General features: G+C 31.8%; 2 protein-coding genes across 2 annotated transcripts; one reads left to right on the top strand and one right to left on the bottom strand.

Annotated features, from left to right (window-relative positions):
- Positions 1-12,855: 12,855 nt before the first annotated feature.
- Positions 12,856-16,780, top strand: LOC103495860 (ER membrane protein complex subunit 8/9 homolog). The gene is made up of 5 exons (XM_008457539.3): positions 12,856-13,206; positions 13,365-13,511; positions 13,640-13,699; positions 16,229-16,395; positions 16,480-16,780. The coding sequence occupies exons 1-5, from the start codon at positions 13,000-13,002 to the stop codon at positions 16,508-16,510; spliced, it is 612 nt and encodes a 203-aa protein (XP_008455761.1). The 5' UTR covers positions 12,856-12,999; the 3' UTR covers positions 16,511-16,780.
- On the bottom strand, positions 15,186-17,926 carry LOC103495859 (uncharacterized). Its single transcript, XM_051089391.1, has 2 exons — positions 17,105-17,926; positions 15,186-15,489 (listed from the first exon to the last, which is right to left on the bottom strand). The coding sequence occupies exon 1, from the start codon at positions 17,838-17,840 to the stop codon at positions 17,109-17,111; it is 732 nt and encodes a 243-aa protein (XP_050945348.1). The 5' UTR covers positions 17,841-17,926; the 3' UTR covers positions 15,186-15,489; positions 17,105-17,108.
- Between the last annotated feature and the right edge of the window lie 1,659 nt (positions 17,927-19,585).

Consider the following 19,585-nt stretch of genomic DNA (forward strand, 5'->3'; position numbering starts at 1 on the left):
AGGACCCCCCATGGGTTATTGACATTCTCCCATGGGAAATGAAAGCAAAAATTCTTGGCTGGGCATTTCCCCATTTGAATCGGGTCAACTTGATCGAGTACCCATGCGACCACTAGGAAATTACTTCCTCCTCTTTTCCACCAAGAGTGAGAGATCGAAAAGCCCACTACGCAGTATAGAAAGAGAGAAAGAAGAGGGATGGAGTTAGAAAGGTCAAAAAGCAAGAACTCTACTGTAGGGGTTGAGGGAATTCTCAATGATCCATGAGGAATGAGAATTGATCGTCAATTTCATTCTCAGTTTCCAAAAATCTGAGTTCCATCTTTGATACATCTACATTTTGAAAAGAAAGCCTATCTGTAGGACTGTATTAGAAGTAGATTCTAGATGTAGCATTCTTTCAATTAATGGGATGCCCTAGCTGCTTAGATTCACTATTTCCACAGAATGGAAGAGGAGAGAAGGCTCGGAAAGAGTTATAGGCCCATTACGCGCTTGCCTTCTTATGAAAAGATAATTAATTGGCTTCCATACCACTTTGTTAGGAGTCTAAAAGTGGAGGCGCGAAGCGAAGCGACTGTAAAGGAGCCCTTAAATTATTAGAGTGGAACTAAAAGACTAGGGCATGCTTTGGTCTATATGCCAAATCCACGAATCATGAGAGTAAGAAATCGTAGTCACTAAAAGGAAGAAAGTTGACAAAGAGTCAATTTTCATGGGATTCATCGTAAAGACATTCTCGGTTTGTAAGACAAATAATATGATTGGAAGAAGATAAGATAGGCAACGCGAAAAGCAAGAGGTCATATTGGAGAGGCATGAGTCAGATAATTCTTTCAGATCGCAGGTAGATTGCATGAAGAAAGAAGTATGCTGGGGAATCCCTCACTCAGAATCGAAAGAATCCCATGTAGCGGTTATTGAGCGAAGCTCCTTTTAAGAGTTGTGGGATCGCTAGAGGGTATTGTAGGATCTCCTGGAAAGGATAGTTATGAAGATTACACTTTTTACGAGAAAGAGAAAGGCGTGAAGCAAGGAGACGTAGTTTACAAAGTTGAGAAGAGCTAAGCTCGACTAAGTTCTATCATGATCGGATAGAAGGAGCTCTTCTTTACTTATTATATCTCGTTCATATCAACTTCTTAGTTTCCTACTAGGTAGGATCTTTGTCCTATGTTGTGGTCTATGACGTCTTACCATATCCTATGTATGGAGATGCCTATCTTCTATGTATGCCTCCGCTTTTCTTAGTGCTACTTGTTTACTGAGAACCAAGGGGGATTTCATTGGCTTTCAAAATCGGAAAGGTACACTCTTGGAAAGAGCTTGTCGATCAGGTGAAAGACATTAGACATCATATAAGGAAAGGAAGTCTATCTGAATATCGAGAGTCGAAGGCGAGACTAATCGGAAGATCTTTCCATCTCATCTATCTTATATGATTTCGGATTTGGAACATCGGAGCTTGGAACATAGAGGAGAAATCATCTGTTGACAACCTTCTTTGGAGTTCTTTTTTTTCTCAGACTGCATTTTCAATCCAGCCATGGCATATATAGAGAAGGGTACGATTCCTCTTGGAAGAACAGCACGTAGTGGGTTTCCCTAAGCCATAATGACTCTGGAAAAAGATCTAATTCATACTCTTATTCTTAAATACATCGATAAGCCTACCTTGAATTCTATCTGAGTGATAGCTGTCTCTTGCTTCCTTAACTGACTATGGACTGGTATCATTCAAGACTATTGAAGGAGAGCTCACCTAGTTCAATAAGCACTATCCAGGTGTTTAATGAAGAAGGGTGGGTGCCTATTGGCTTGGCTTCCTTTTCTAGGTTGTCTATCAATCTCATAGGGTTCACTCCCTCAAGTGATGTTCTTCGAGTCATGATGCTATGATTCTCATATTTCTCATCTCGAATTTGTCTGGCATGGAAAAGATCTTGATTCAATAATAGAATCAAAGTCATAATTCGACCCCTTCTTGCTTGACTCGGCCTATTGATAGATTTCTTAGCCTACTGATGATCGCCTTTCAAAAAAGGACCTTTGGGTAGACTTTTTTCTTATCTCAACTGAAAAGAGAAAGCCTACCTTTCACTACCTTTATGTTGAATATGTAGCCTTTTCTCTCTTGCTTGAATCTTACGATCTGAGTTCAAAGGTTAAAGCCAATTGATCATCATCCTATCCTAGCACATCGTTGGAGTCTTTTAACTACAGATATTTGACGTGAAAACAAAACCCCCACTACTAGAACCTACCTTCTTGCCTCAATTTCCATCTTTTCAAGAGGCTTCTCCATGGAGACAGTGATCATAGTCTCACTTTGAAATAAGAGATGAATAAGCGAGATGTGAAAACATTAGAAGAAATCTAGGCTTTAATGTCAGGAGGAAAAAATGAAAAATGAGTTTTAATGTCACTTTTCAAAAGGTTGATGTTTAATGTTGGTTTTAAACTGACATTAAAGAGGGAGCTTTAATGTCGGTTTAAAACCAATATTAAACATCCTCCTTTTTTAAAAGCGACAATAAAGCTCATATTTTTTTTTTTTAATTTTGTAAAAAGTTAATGGTTTCTCTCCCTTTCTTTACTCTTTTCTCTCCAAGCCATACAATTTTACAATCCCTCTCACTTTCTCAATTTCTTTTCTACTTCTCTCAATCTTCATCTCATGCCTTCGATCCCTAACTCTACTCCGAACAACTGTCGCAAGAAATCCATCAAGCCAACCCGTGCTTAGTCGTCATCGAATCCAATACCTTCATCCCTCGTGCCCAGCCTTGCTATCGTCGAACCACCACGTGCCCAACCTTGTCGTCATCTTTGTTATGAAAAAAATTAATCAATTATTTGCCCACTCTCCACTCTCCACTCTCTCTCATTCTCCTCCTTTTTCACACTCTTCGTTCCATATCCACAACCAATTTCCCCTCTTCGAATTTCAACTTCTATAGGTTGATACTCCTATTCAAGCTTTCTTTGTATTAAATGTTCTTTGTTCTCTTAAAAATTGTTTATGGGCTACTACTTCACTGATTTTTTTCTATTTATTTTTTTATTTTTCTACAATTTTGTAGGGTTTTCAAAATTGGTGGTGTTAGAGTTGGGTATTAGAGGTGTTGACCCAAATTGTTTTCTTTTCTCAGCCCATTTTTTAAGTGGCTCAGCCTTAGGTGAAGAGGTATGTGTATTTTAACTTTCTATCCTTTGGTAAGTTGTTTTTTCCTGATCATTTATCTTCATGATTCAGATATTGTAAGATTTTTCTTGAATCTATGTTGCATTTCCTTGTTGCATATGTGCAATTCGTAATTTAAAGATGACCTTGGATTCGGTTGTGTATTTTTATTTCTTGAGTGTTATTTTCATTACTTTTAGTCTACACTGTTAACAAGCACTTCGCCTATATATCTTCCACTGAAATTTGGAAAACAGATAATGGAATAAAAATTAGAAGAAAGTAATATAGAAAATTTTATGCGCCCATTATTGATTAAAGAAAAGAGAAAGAATAACTTCCTACAGAACAACTAAGTGAGCGCCATTTGAGACAACGATTTATTTTTTCTTTTTATCCTTTTCTTTTTAGTAGGATTCCGTGGTTTTGTCTTAACTCTACTGCTACGGTTGGTGTTTCAGCAAAGTAGTTTCTTGTAAACTAAGCTTTTTCTTGGAATAACGTTGTAACCTTATGTTTTCTCTGTATCCTTGCAAAAAGTTCTCAAAATTTGAAATAAATCTAACATTTTTCTGTTTTTATGGAGTAACTGTTCATATGCAAACTTAGTGCAGAAAAACGTTATTCCAAACTTAGTGCATAAAATGTTTTTCAAGTAATGCATAGTTTCTCTTCCAATTTACTTTTCAGCTTAAGGGATTGCATAACTCACCATCCGAAGAATTTTGCTTCATTCCTTTGTTTAGGTGTAGGATATCTTTGCTTCATTAATGTTGTGAATTGTATTACTATAAAAGAATAATAGATTCAACCTTTAAGATGTTTTTTTCATTTTCTCTCTCCTTTTTAAACATCATTTACAAAGTTTTCTTTGTCAGTAGTTATATTCCTGCTCCGAGTTCTTCAACCCCCAATTATTCTTTCAATTTTGTTTGTTGCCATTTTCTTGCCTGTTTTTTTGGGAGTTAGAGAGAAAAGAAGGATTTTTTTCTTCTATATTATTAAAGAAAGTGTTGAAATGATGTAAGCGGTTACTAATTGAGTGGTGTGTTTATTTTTCTATATTAATTGATCGCCACTAACACCAAATCTCTAACTTTTTGACCTCTTTCCTTAAACTCTCGGCTTATGTTTATTATATAATCTCACTATTTAAGCATAGCTTTCAATGATTTTCTGTAGCTATTGCACTAATATAAATGAAAATAATTAATGATATATATATATATAGACACACTTATGTTTGCGTGTATGGGGAAAGCTTTGGTGTGTGCTTGAGATCCGTGCAAATTTGAGTTCCTTTTGTTGTCCAGCTCAGATCTGGGCTAGACGGCCATCACTGACGCTCATATTCGAGTAAAATTCATCATGGTCCATTCGCAATTCAGAACTTAGAACTTGACAATGGAAAATGCAAGTTTTAACCTTTTTCTCTGTCTTGGCTACAACTTCCAATTCTTCATAGTCATTTTGTTATGTATTTTAGTGTTGTTATGTTTTTTGAGTACTCTAAATGTAGAACTTCTGTGTTTTCTTCCACCATAATCTATTTGGTTATAACGATAATTGTGTGCAGGAGAAACTTTAAGAAAAGGATTGAACCGTGGAATTAGCACACTTTCAGTTGGAGGTCTAGCATGAGAATGGCGGAGTTATCATTTCTTGCCGGAGAATGGGAAGAGGTTGTGGTTGTTATCAGTATCTTTATCATAGGTCTGTTTTCTTTTTCTTGCTAATCACCGATTTAATGATTTTGAAGATGACAGATTAACATAAATTACTTACATGTAGGTTGTAAGTATATTATTCATGATCGGGAGATGAAGGAGAGATATGTTTAATGAATGTGTCTATAATTTTTTTGTGTAATTTACTAGGACGTTGATTCAACCACCACCACTTGAAGATCAGAGCATACTTTGTGATTTGATTTTGTAGCTTTATGGTAAAGTAGGCAGTTCAGAAAAGTTCTTTTGTTACAGGTCTTCAAAAGTAACTTCTTATACCTTACGCAGTCGATTCACAATTTGTATGAACATGTCTTGGATTGCTTTTAAGCCATATTTGCTGGCTTAAGGTGAGGATGTATTTAATTCATTCAACGAAAGGTACTTGTTAAGTAATTTTATAGTGTTATGGAGTACGAATAACATGAAAAACGAGATTAGTGATTGATGCTCACAAGTGAATATTATTGATTCAAAATTAGATTTGTGATTCAAAATTAGATTTATGATTGATGCTCACAAGTGAAGATTAACTAGCAATTCTCTAATTTCTGCATTGAAATTTTTTCATCATTTTAAATGGTTAGATTTGTAGTAGAGGATATTTGACTTGTCAACTGTGGCACTTGGAAAATGCTATCCTTTGTTGAGGCATATTTGTAAATATAGGGTGGTAGGTGGAACTACAATACTAGCTGGTTTTTAGTTAATATAGGGCTCAAAGAGTTCTCTTAAAGTCTTCTCTCTAGCTTTCTTTCCCATTCTAGGTTGTTCTAAGTTTTTGCTCAAAGTGGGGTTCGAAGGGTGGATCTTCTCGAGGATTGTTTGGCCCTAAAGTATTTTCTTCTAAGTTTCTTTCTCTCCTCTCTCTTCTTAATCTTCTTTCTATTAATCCTATGTCTTCAAAGATTTCTATGTTATTTAGAGAAGAAGACATGGATAAAAAAGCAAGTAGAGTAAAGATCATGCATATACTATAAGCAAGAAAAAGAAAAGAGAGCATGCAATCTTTTTATATTTTCTATCCTTTATGGTACCACTTAAGAAGATGAATTCAAGAGGCAAGAATATGCAAACTTTTTATTTTATTTTATTTTTTCTAATATGCTACTATTGTTGTAAAAATGAAAATATTTCCCCATCAAACACCCCCCACTTAAGCTTTTGTTTTCCCAAGCAAAGTAATTTTAATAAGGATTAGTCAATCATGCAGCATGCACGGGAAGCACACGACAAACTTAAGTGTAAAATCTCAAACAATCATACAAGTAGAGCTTTGATGCTTTCTTAACAAGTCAACTAAGTAAGCTTAACTCTATACCTCAACAATCAATCTAAAGTTATTCTAAGTTTCATTTGGTCATTCAAAGAAAGCTAGCTATCGGTTGGAGATAAGTTTTAACTATAACTGTTCGGGGAAAACATGTTTAGTATGCACTCAAGTTTTGCTACTCTAACTCTAGACATGCTTAGAAAGAGTTAATAATTTCTTAGACTTGTTTTCCCCTACTGTGGATTGGGAAGGATTCCTCCTCTTTTCTAAGCCCTCGATCAAACAAGACGCTAGGTTAAGAACTTTAAGAACTAGGCAAGTCTGGTTTTGCTTAGGCCAAAAGTGAAGAGTTCCCTAACACATTCCAATCTAACCGACTTAACTCTCTTTTCTTTTTTCATGAGCTATTATGCATATTGCATTGGTATTCTTGTTTTTTTTTTTTTTTTTTTTTTTTTTTTGTGCTCAAGGATAACCTCACTTTTTTTTACATATGGCAAGCAAGCTACTCTTTTCTTTCTTTGGTATGCAAATGGTAACTAGACCTTGCTAGAATCGGCAGGTTATCCTTGTATAGGGTTCTTGACTTAATTCTAGTTTGATCGTTTCCTTCAAAGTGACAACAAGCTTTATTGAATGCCTACCCTTTACATAAGACTTCTAGTTTCATTATGGCTAGACGAGAGACTCATATCTCATCGTTTAACTGGACAAGAAAGTTATGACCGTCTTCAACTTCTAAAAGCTTTCCTATTATTTTCAAACTCTATCTAGGCAAGATTTAGACAAGTGCATCATAGACATGTCCTAGTTAAGCAACAAAGAAGACTAGCTAAAAAAAGGCATTCATGCATCATTCTTTTACACAAGCAATCAAACATTCACTAACAGTCATACTTGGTATTCAAACAATCATATACAAGTGGGTATGATCAAAAGAGGGTATTAATATAAAAAAGACAGCAACACATGTTTAAAGCGCATATTATTAAGTACGTACAAAATTCACTATATTCAGTAAAATTTAAAAGAAAGCAGTAAAATGTACATGTACAAAATATATCATCAATGACTTCTTCTAAGTAGTTCAATTCATGCACACAAGTGGGAGAGGAATGACCAAAAGCATCTATAATATATTCATCTATGCATTCATCAAGTAGATCATCTAAAGATTCAACATTATTGTCCAAACTTTCTAAATCTAAATTGTTTACATGTAAAGCATCATCACAAGAAAGTTTGTTACAATCAATTGCAAAATTATCCAATGCTTTAACATGTGTGGGGACATCAAAAGAGAGACTTTCAACAACATATTCCAAGGAAAGATTATCTATCATAAAGTCAACATGCTCAAGAGAGTGATTATGTTTAGGTTCTATGCCTACATGCATGTAATGTTCCAAGGAAGTTTCTTTTTGAGAATTAATATCAAAGATTGACAACCTTTTTGTCAAATTTCAGATTTAATGAATTTTTTTCTAGGTCACATGAAGGTTTTTGAGCTAGTTAGATTCTTTTTAGTATCACTTTCAATGGATTCATCTATGTAAATGAAACTATCTAATAGTGAGTTTTCATCTTCACTTATAGCTAGCTCATAGTCCAATTCATACAAGGATTCGTCTAAGTCATGATTTTTCTTAAAAGAAACGTTTTCCTTGCAAACATATGCATGGTCATATTCACAAAGAAAATTTTTCATATCAAAAGCATACTCATCAAACAAATGGTACTTAAGAAATTCACAATCAACAACATCATGGTTTTCAAAATTGTTTCCAAACAAGTTATCACAAGCCACAGGAATAGAGTCAATAGATTCTAAAAGGTTGAGAGAAATTTTTTCTATAGGATATTTCATGGATTCATTCATGTTAAAAGATATCCTATCTCCATCGAATTCTACAGAGACAAACTACCTTTGTCAACATCTATAATTGCTTTTGTTGTTTTCATAAATCATTTGCGGGCATTTCAAAGACAGCTTCGAGTCAAAAAATAATCTATGGACATAATGTACATAATCCAAAAAATCTTCCTAAAAAACATGAAATCAAGTGCAGAGAGGCAATTGTATAGTAGCTTCAGGTTTGAGTAAGAGTACTCAAGAGAGGTAAGGACCAAATATCATGAATAAAATGGGAGATATTGTATTTCTTAAGCTTTTAATATTATTTCAGCATTTTGGATTATATCAATATAATGCACAATCAGCATGACGTTTGTGCATTAAGTTTAGCATGCACATGCTTCTCATGTTTTTATTATAAAAATAGAAGGGAGAGAATGAAGTTTTTTTTTTTTTTTTTTTTAGAATTACATTTCATAATCGTAATGTTTTAGAATTTTGATCCATAATTTATGTGTATGTAAGGGTAAAAAAGAAGAATTCCAAATATAGTAATTAAAATCAAAATATTCAACCTATTTTATATATATATATATAACAATATTTAGTTAAATAACAAAAAAAATGCTATTGAATTTTGTAGTTTGTGTCAAAAATTACCTTAACTTTCAAAAGTTTAAAAAATACTCTTAAAACTTTTAAAAATAATTCAAAAACACTCTTACCGTTAATTTTGGATGGAAACTGATAAAATTTTGTTTAAAAAGTACCCCTGGAAAAGTTTCATAAATACCCTTGAGCTTAAAAAGTGATAAAAAAATACTTTCATTTATCCAAATTTTATACCAAATTTCTAACCAACTAAAATAAAAACCTAAATTTTAAGTTTAAATCATAATCTCATTTTTATTTGACTATTAACACACAGTGATTGATCGTGAACATTAATTGTTACATAAAAAATGTATTTGACTGTTAACCCAAAGTGATAATTTGATAGATCTATCAGTGCGGGATTTTTTTTTTTACTAATTATCGTATCAGTATGTTTTAAGGAGAAATTTTCGTTTGGAAACTTTGTGAGATTTTATGGAGTGATGTTGTAACCTAAATCAATAAAATAAAATAAAATAATTAAATAAATATTTATTATTATCAAGTGAGTAAACATGTTTATTATTTATATTATGTTTACATTATACTTATATTAGTGTCATTTGATGTTTTATTTTATGTGATTCTTGGACTTTTTTAGGATGTGTTGAAAATATCGATTTACCCCTTCTATCGATGCCAAATACATGGAAATATAAAATACCAATAGAAATATCAATATATCGATAGAAATTTAAAACTATGGATTTTATTTGAAGTACTAAAAAAATTGGTGTAAAAATTAGATTGATGAAGACATTTTTGAAGTTTTTTCACGCTTAAAGGATATTTATAGAACTTTTCAATAGTTGAGGAGTATTTTTTAACAAGACTTTTCAATAATTCAGGAATATGTTTTAAACAAAACAACGATTTTCACCTAAAACTAACCGCAATGGTGCTTTGGAACCATTTTAGTTTTTTCCTCCTTCTTAATATATCAAACTTCTCTCGCTCCCTTTCTTTTTCACTTCTTCATAAAATTTAAGTAATTAAAGAAAAACTCTCTTAGGGCCCGTTTGGTAACGTTCCTATTCTTTGTTTCTTGTTTCTTGTTCCTTGTTCCCTGTTTCCTGTTTCTTCTTTTTTTAGAACAAGAAACAGTAATGCGTTTGATAACTGTTTCTGTTTCTTGTTTCTTGAAAAAAAAAAAAGAAACAGAAACAAAAAATGTGTTTGATAACCGTTTCTTGTTTATTGATTTTCTTCTAGATTTATTTTTTATTTTTCACATCTACTTCAATTAAACATTAAACAAAAATATAGGTCTATCCATCAAACATAACAAATAAAATTATCAAAAGTTTATTCATTTAATACGAAGAAGTATCAATGCACAAATAAAAATAATAACATAAACATAAAATTATATTTATCCTTCAAATGTTACCAAATTTGATTGGAAATATCATCTCTTACTCAAACATTTTCTCTTTTTAATCCATCAATTTCAACAATCTCATCGTTATTTCGTGACATCTAGAATTTAATATTAATTTTAAAGTAAGTTATTATGTCTTCAATATTCAGAATTGAAATAAACAAAACAAAATTTAACCTTTTAACTCTTAACCTATGATGCTTTAGAGAAAAACCTACAACGAAAACCCAGATTTGCACAAAGAGGAAGATGAAAACTATGGATCCGACGAAGAGGAACAATCAGGCAAAAACTATGGATCCGACGAAGAGGAAGAGTTCGGGTTGTCGAGAAAGACGATGAGAGGTGAAGAGGAAACAGTGTGCAGAGAAAAACGATGAGTGAAAGAGGAAGATGATGATTATTTGGAGAAGACGATAGAGATAAAAGGAAAAGGAAACCAATAAAAATAATTGAGAAAAAGGAAAAGGAAACCAATAAAAATAATTGAGAAAGAGTAAAAGAAAAGAAATAAAAATAATTGAGAAAAATGAAAAGGAAACCAATAAAAATAATTGAGAAAAAGAAAAAAAAAACCAATAAAAATAATTGAGAAAAATGAAAGGAAAAAAATAAAAATAATTGAGAAAAAGAAAAACGAAACAAATAGAAAAAAGTTGAGAAAAAGAAAACCAATAGAAGCAATTGAGGAACAGAAGAAACTACTTTTTTTTTGTTCCCAATAATTCCTTATAAAATGAGAAACGTTTCTACCTTTTTTTAGAATGAGAAACAAGGAACGTTATCGAACACTTCTGTTTCTTAAAAAATGGAAACAGAAACAAGAAACAGGAACAAGAACGTTACCAAACGGGCCCTTAATTTCTTAACATGACAAAACATAAATATAAGAAATTCAAGTACCTAAACAATCAATTCCTTCAAAGTTAATTTGAGTGAAAAAAACATTGAAAACAACTCATATTTACTTGTACTTATCCTTGTATTCGTTCATCTCTTTTTGGAATTTTCCCTTCAACTAAGAAAACAAAAAAGTTAGAAGTTAAAATATCAAAATTCCTAAATTCAAAATATCTCCTCAAAACTTAACAAAATCATGAATCAACAAAAAATACAAAAAGGGCCGATAAAAAATATCATCGACCCTAGAAAACCTTCCCAAGTGACAACACTAAATAGACTAATTTGAAATTAAAAAAAATAATAAATAAATAACAAAAGGCCCCACCCATTTTTTTAAATATTTCAGATTTATATTTCATTTCATATTTTCTTTTCGTTTCCATCAAGATATTGAAAAAAATCGTTGGATATGAGTAGACGATCGTCGTTTAGATTCGACTAATCAAACCTAAACAAAGAATCTCCAAAATTTTCGTTTAGATTTAGATCCAATTCTAAATAATCTAGTCAAACTTAAAGGTGTACCATACAAAAATATGATTTATGTTTGGCTAACCAATGGATCTTGTTATAAGATCATGTATCAAAATATATCAGGCGTGAGTGCAAAATTTATTGTGTGTGATAGGTTTTTTTTTTGTTTTTTCCAATCGTAAATATTTTGATGTTATATTTTTTAAAAAACATTTTTTTTTGTTGGTTTTCATCCTCTGATATTTCTTCTCAAAATTATGACTCAAATGGTCACCATATCTTTTTTTAGCAACCATAACCTAACCTTGTCAAAACTTTATATCTAATATATTTTTCAAAGCAAATTACAAAATTAAGCTATTTGAAAAACTTTCGTAAATATAAAACTATTCAAATATTTAACGCGTAACAAATGTAAAGTTACCATTTTTATTTTTTAAATAATTCAAAATTTGATTTTTTTAGGGTCGATTAGATTTGTGTTTAACCAAATCTGATTTTTTTTATTGTTTTTCTTTTTTATGTCTTTCTTCTTCTTTTTTCTTCCTTATCTTTCTTTTTTCTTTTTTACATTGTTTAGATTATGTAATCGAATCTAAAAGATGGTCTCGTGTAACCAAATTTAAACTAATCCAATTAATTAAAATGTAAACGCCAAGATCGTATATCAAATATATTAGCATTGTTGACGGGTTTTTAGTTTAAGTAGAGCTATTTTTTTCAAGTCATATTATTTCTTTATAATTTTTTTTTAAATTTTCATTGGTATTATTATTATTTTGCTATTTAGCTAGTTGAAGTATCCCTTATTTAGAGAAATTTACATAAATTTAACAAAACTGTAAACTATTTAACTGGCTAACAAAGTCCAAGTTAGCCATTTTTAAAATATTCCAATTTTGTCGTTCCATCTTTCGTCTTTCTTGTGTTATTTCGTCTTTCTTCTTTTCTCTTCAATTTCTTTCTATCATCTCATCGTTTTTCTTGTTTTCCTTTTTTTTTCGCTTCGATTTCTTTTCATCGTCGATTGTGTAAAAAAAATAAAACATCACTACAAATAATTTTGAAAAAAAATCATTTAGATTGGAGTAGCTAAATAGATCTAAACGATTGTGTAAAAAGATCTAAATAAGAAAATCTAAATCTAAAAAAATCTAAACAAAAATCATTTAAATTTGGGAGCATGTTGCAACAAAATTAAAACGATATATCTAAAACTATAAATTGTAGTCATATGTAAACCATACCATATATAAATGATAGCGTATATATTGAATCATATCTAATTAATATATTACACCCATTATTGAAGACATGGTTGACGGGTTATTTTTAATATTTTAGCGTAAATATTTCTTGGTTTTTTTATATTTTTGAGAACATCCCCTTATTTATTTGTTTATTTATTTACTTGCTTCGTTTAATTTGTCATTTCTTCTCACTTCTCTGCTAATTGCCGTACGGCTTTACTTTGGCTGTAAACTCCGCCTCCTCCTCTCTCAACTGTCTCTTCCGGCTGACTTCCGGGAGATTTCCCAATTCCGACTCATGGGCGGCGATCTACGCTTCGAGATCTCTCAAAACGCTTACATAAAACTTGTTCTCCATGCCCTAAAGCACCGTTCTTCCGCCGTCAATGGAGTCCTTTTAGGTCGCATCTCCGGTCCCAATGATGTCATTGAAATTTCCGATTCCGTCCCTCTCTTCCACTCCAGCATCGGTCTCCTCCCTCAGCTCGAGATATCTCTCCTTCTGGTACTCCTTTTGAACCATTTTACATCGGTCCTTCATGTTTAGGTTTATGCAAACTGGTTGCTCATGTGTGAACTTGTTGTGTTTTGTTTACTCCTTTTTCATTTCCTATTTGAGATCTGTGATTGATGAGGTCGTGGACATGCTTGATTTGCTATCAGATTGAAGAATACTATGCGGCTAAGGGATTGAATATTGTGGGGTACTTTCATGCCAATGAGCGGTTTGATGACTATGAGGTCGGCGGTGTAGCCAAGAATATTGGTGATCATATTTCTCGATTTTTTCCACATGCTGCTCTTCTTTTGGTAAGAATTGTCTTATTGTGCTTCATCTGTATCTTCTTCCTTTTTATATATATATATATATATATATATATATATATATATATATATATATATATATTTCGTTTTGTTTGACTTATGCTTCTCTGCAGTTAGATCACAGGAAACTTGAAGCTTTGCCGAAGAGAAAGGATAGAAGCCCTGTAATGGAGGTGAGTTTATCGCTATAGAATTCTTATCACGGTTTTGTAAGTTGTATCATGGTTCTGAATATTGATGGTATTCAAGGACAGTGGAACATCGTAAAGTAGCTTTGTAACATTTCATATTCATTATTCATCCGCTAATCGAGGGGATATTCTTTATAGGTTTTCCAAATGCTGGATTTGACCTTAAACTAAGAGGTCACTAGAATGCTTTATAGTATTGTCTTTTTTAGACAATTTCTCGCTCCTTTTCCATTTATGGAGATTTGAATTTTTTATCTCAATATCATTGGTTGTTGTTGATGCTCTTTGCAATTCAATATAGGAAAACGTATGCTGGAGATTTTTACTGACTCTCTTACTCATTATCATAGATTAGAGCTAGTAGTAGTAAGTAGTAACTAGATCTTTAAATTTATTTGGTTTTCTGAATCTGTTTCAATGTTTTCTAAATTTGGTTGGCTTGTACTGATTCTGCTTTGGATTGTATACAGTTTGTGGGGTTTCTTTTAGGATGTGAAAGTTTGAGAGAGGCAATTGGAGTGTGATCTCTAATTAAGGTTCGAGCTGCCTCAGCGTTAACGTAGGATTTCATAAGATGCTCAGCATGGAATCTGTGGATGGATCTAGGAGAAACTTCAATAGAATCTTTTTTGCCCTATAGGTGGAAAGTCGTTCCATTCCTTTATTTAGTTTTCCCCCACCACACAGCGGGCTTATGCTTAGTGCATGATAATTTTAGGTGGATTCTCCGTGGTGGGGAGGGCAATGGAGTGGATTTCTTTATCTCTTTTCTTTTGGGATCTTTTTATGGACTTTCAAAATTCAAACCAACTATCAGAAAGTGGTGGCTTGAAGCTATAGGTTTTTTCTATTGTAAATCTTGTTAGGGTTTTTGGTGCAAGACAAATTTAATTGTTCAAGTTCATTTTACAAACAATGATTGAGAGACTGAGTGTTGGAATAATCCATACCATCTTTATTGTGGAGGGGGATAGACCTGGATGTTTATATTCTCCTTCATTTACCTTCGCAAGTGATTTTGGATTTTGTGAATTAACCTTATTTGATTTTTCCCTTCTGCATTTTCCTAAAAAGAAAAAAAAAATGTTTTATCCTGTTGGAGTTTCTTGTTGATTACTACCTGTTTTACCAGCTACCATGGGTTGGACTAGTGACTAAGGGCCAAAGAGAGGACAAGTTTAAGTTATGGTGGTCGCGCATCTTCATTAGAATTCTATGAATTTCCCTTTGGCACTTAAATGTAGTAGAGTGGTCATCTGGTGAGAAAATTTGGGTCGGAAGGGAGAATCGTGGGTATCTCATTTGTTTCCAAATGGGTTCCTACCTCAATTACATAGAATCTATGATACTTCATTTGAGAAAAAGAATCTGCATTGGATGTCGATTTGTTTAGGTATGCTTTGGATATGTGGCTAATATGTGAATCCAGGTATAAAATTATTTTTAGCTAGCATGTCCTCTCCCAGGTACATGAAGGGGACAAGCCGGGTTCTTTTTTTCCCTTTAAATCTTGCAACACACCCATTTACCCATAGTTGTCCTACCCCAAAAGAAGCATAAATTATGAACAAATTAAACAAAAAATTGAAAGTCCCTAATCCCTATCTATTGCGACGTCAAGCAGACCTTCATCTTTTTCTTCATTTTTACCTGTGCCATTCATGACCAGCCATTATCCTCTCTGTGTGCCACCACACCATCTTCTATGTCAGTATTTGTATTGTCTTTTGTACTCTTGTCAAATAATTTGACGTTTTACTCCTTTTAGTGGGCTACATTAGCAATAGCATCTATTGGTTAAATTTACATATATCATAAAATTAGTAATAAGTACAAAATGTAACGTACCCTTATCCTAGTTTATTTGAAATTGACGTGTTTTCATATCGTACTTTTTCCATGACTGCTTCTAACGTGAAAGTTAAGATTTTGCAAATCGACTCTATTTGATTATTCCCTTATGCATTTTCTTTTAAAAAATTAATCAAACTTGTTGGAGTTTCTTGTGGTTAGTAAAAGCCTTTGAGTGATTGGATTTAGTTCATGGTGGTCTGATTTAAAATCCTATGAGTGTTACTGAGGGTTGTTGGTGTCGTAGGAAATTTACTTTCAGATTTGGAGTCTTCTGCTAGCTAGCATTTCTAGATTCCGAATTCTTCCCGTTCCAATTGCTTTTTATCATCTTAGCAGCATTGTTTTACTCTTTCTAATATTCAAATTGATTTCGAGATGTCCTGTATAAGGTTTCTTTGGAATCGTTTAGTTTAATCAAGATGTGATTGCATTTTATGCATAACTCCACTTAACAATTAACAATACTGATTATCATAGCTGTTTTGTGCTGCATTCAACTTATGCAACCTGACCGGACGTCTTGTAATCTAGGAATACTTTTAAACTATAGGCCTTGTCTACGTTATTAGTTTCATCTTGAAATATGGTAGACTAAGCATGAGGAGATGGTAGATTAATGCTCTTCTCATTCATTTTGTTGGTTTTGTCTCCTACCAGCTATACACAAAGGAAACTTCCAAGAACTGGAAGCTGGCTGGATCAGATGGAAGCAGCCAGCTGATGATCAAGGAACCGTCAGCAAACGTGGTGTTGTTGGATTTCATATCATCTGAAAAATGGCAAGATGTGGTGGACTTCGATGATCACCTTGACGACATTAGCAAGTACAACACACAATCCCCCTTCTCTTTTTCAATCATGAATGAGTTTAAAGTTAAACCTTTGTTTTAAACTTTAAAATTTTGCAGGGATTGGTTGAATCCAGACCTCTTCAAGTAAAGATCTATTAGAAGGGATTGGTTGGAAAATGGAGCCTTGTGCTTTTCAAGGATTGAGAATATTGTTCGATGCATTGCTATTAGGTAATGGTCAAATTTTATCTCATTAGACATTGATTAGCTTTCTTTGATTCGAGATACTGAAGTTCTCGGTCTTGAAGAACTTTTGAGTTCGGGGCGAATGTTTATGGAGTTAATTTGGATATGTACACTAACACAATTTCTCATTCTTTGAATGTGAAAGACAAACACTACCATGCATTGAGGATTAGTTTATTGATTGAGAATGACTGAAAATTATTCAAAATGAAAATTTTAGGAGAGAAGCACCATTCCTTGTATTTTTTCCTTAAAATTAAATTAATTTTTATGTAACTACTTTAAGGATTATTTCTGCTTTTTTAGAATAAAGTGTTACAATTAGTAGAGTGAGAAATTAAGTTTTTTTTTTTTTTAATTAATTAATGTTCAACATAGATAGAGTGGGTGAAAAGAAACGAAACAAAAACCCTAATTTAATAAATGAGGTAAAAAAAAAAAGAAAAAACAAAAGAATTTCAGAAAAACAAGGGATTATATCTTTTCTTTAACTCACATTTTCAAAAATCTTCACCAAAGCCTGAACTGATTGGCATTTGAAATCTACAAATTGGACAACAATGGCTATTTTTCAACCAATTTTCAATGCATTTCCCATGAAACACATGTAAACAAGGCATTTCCAAACCACATCGCCCATTCTTCTTTTTCCTAACTTCATCCAAACATATAATACAAATTCTTTCATCTTCGTCTCTCACTTCCAATCTCTTCAACATCTTCTTAAGAGCTTTGTCGCATGCTGGAACCGCTCTAAAATCTTCTCCACCAAATGAGCTACCGTCTTCCCCAATAACATATTGAACCACAACATCTGTGATTGTCAAATTCACCGTCATTGAAAATACTTTATGGCAGCTTCTCGAATTCAGTTGGTCCCTTATCCCAATCCACTGCTCGATTAGGGCAGTTGCTACCACCTCTGCATCAATTTTAGGTTCGTAGTTTTCGAAGCTACAACAAAGGTATTGGAATAGAGAATTGTCGTCTCCATTGAAGATTTCAACAGGGAATTGGTGGTCGCATAGAGGAACTTTTGATGCTTCTTGTTCCTCTACTAATTGTCGCTCACCGTTCTCTAACACCTGAAAGCGGTTGCAACGGCGACGTAGGGTGAAGAGCAAGCCAATTAGTTCGATTGGTGACGGATGCTTCCGGATTCTTCTGGACATCGGAAGATCTATATCTATTTCCACTGCCGTAGTTGAGTATTGAGAGATTTGATATTCCATTGAAGAGATTGAATTGAACCAAACTTGACTGCATCAACAATCGACTTTATTAGGAAAATATTATATCCAAAGTTAACGACGTCAAGTAAAATAAAACTAAACTACACAATATAATATATATATATATATATATATATATATATATATATATATATATTTGTGAGTCTAATATTTCATCTTCTCAAAGTGATCTCGTAGAACCTAATTTTATTTAGTTATTATTTTATTTTTTGGGGGGGTTAGGATTTGGAAAAAACAAATTCTTTTATTATTTATTTGGTAATTTAAAGAATGGCACCACGTAAGAAGAAAACAAAAATAGAAACAAAATTCAGGTAAAGCACAATTCAAACAGATGTATTATATGGGAGAATTAATTAACCACTAATTAATTACGTTGGAACTAGACTAAACACAATGAATAAAAGAATTAAAAACATGTTTCGCATGCTTGTGACTGTCTAATATTTGGAATTTTAACAAAAATACTTTAATAAAAACTATATAATAAGAAAAATAACTAATTTTGTGAAAAAAATAAAATAAAATAAAAATATTAAAGGTTACCGTTGAGGTGATGTGTTTTCTAAAGTTGGAGTAGAGAAGAGATTTTATTAAAGAGTTGAAAGAAGAATATATGGTTATGGAGTGTGTGATGAGTTTTATATAATATAATGAGTATTCAAACCTAAATTAATATCCATAAAGGAAAAGGTAAAATAATATTTCTTTTGTTTATTATTATTTTCCTTATTTGAAATTCAACTCCATAAACTATCAAACTAACCATATCTACTTCTAATAATAATAATAAAAAAAAAAAAGATATTTTCTTTCACTTGTTATCTTTAAATTGTGTTTCAAAATATTACTTTTTGAATTCTGAAATTAGTTCTGAAGAATATCTTTATTTTATGGATTTTTATTCTTTGTTATACAAGTAGAAAATATTTTTTTTAATTTTGTTCTATATATATGTAAATTATCTATATATATATATATATATATATATATATATATAAGAGATAAAAATTGCAATGATATTTATTATTATGATTATTTTCTTTTAAGGAAAGGTTTTTGTTTTTTTAGGTTTATTATTTAAAAAGATGTGAATAAATGATTTCCTTTTATAAATCCAGCTTTTAACGTCTAATTTCAATAAAGAAAAGATTTCGTACGGAAGGAATAGAAAATATAAGCCTTTATTATTAATAATTTTAAAAAATAAATATATATACATAGAAACTTAAATATTAGCATTAGCATCTATTTAATTTGGCATCTGTAATTACATTTTATTGCTGAAAAATGTATGCCCATTTTAAAATCCCAAAATATTCATAAAATATCGGTAGTTTATTTTGATTTAAGGAAATTATAATATTTTAGTATATTTGTAAACATTTTCATAAGTTTTGTAGTCTAAATATTTTTTCAAAAAATTATTTTATTTTATTTTATTTATTTCCTTTTCGAGAGAAGGAAGGTAAAAAAATTGAAGAAAATTCTGAAAATAGCTACAATTAAAAAACAATAATCTGATATCGAAAATTAACAAGTTAAAGTGAAATCCAACTAAAAAATTACATATTGATGACCTTTAATATTTCGAATTTTAGACCTACTTCTCGATATCTAATGTTGGAAAATTTTCATTTGTTTTGTTTTTTCTTCTAAGAATGACACCAAGTAAGAACAAAACAAAATCTACCATGGCCACAATTTAAATCAGAACAATCTAG

The sequence above is a fragment of the Cucumis melo genome, chromosome 8 (assembly GCF_025177605.1).
Source record: "Cucumis melo cultivar AY chromosome 8, USDA_Cmelo_AY_1.0, whole genome shotgun sequence".
Taxonomy (NCBI): Eukaryota; Viridiplantae; Streptophyta; class Magnoliopsida; order Cucurbitales; family Cucurbitaceae; genus Cucumis; species Cucumis melo.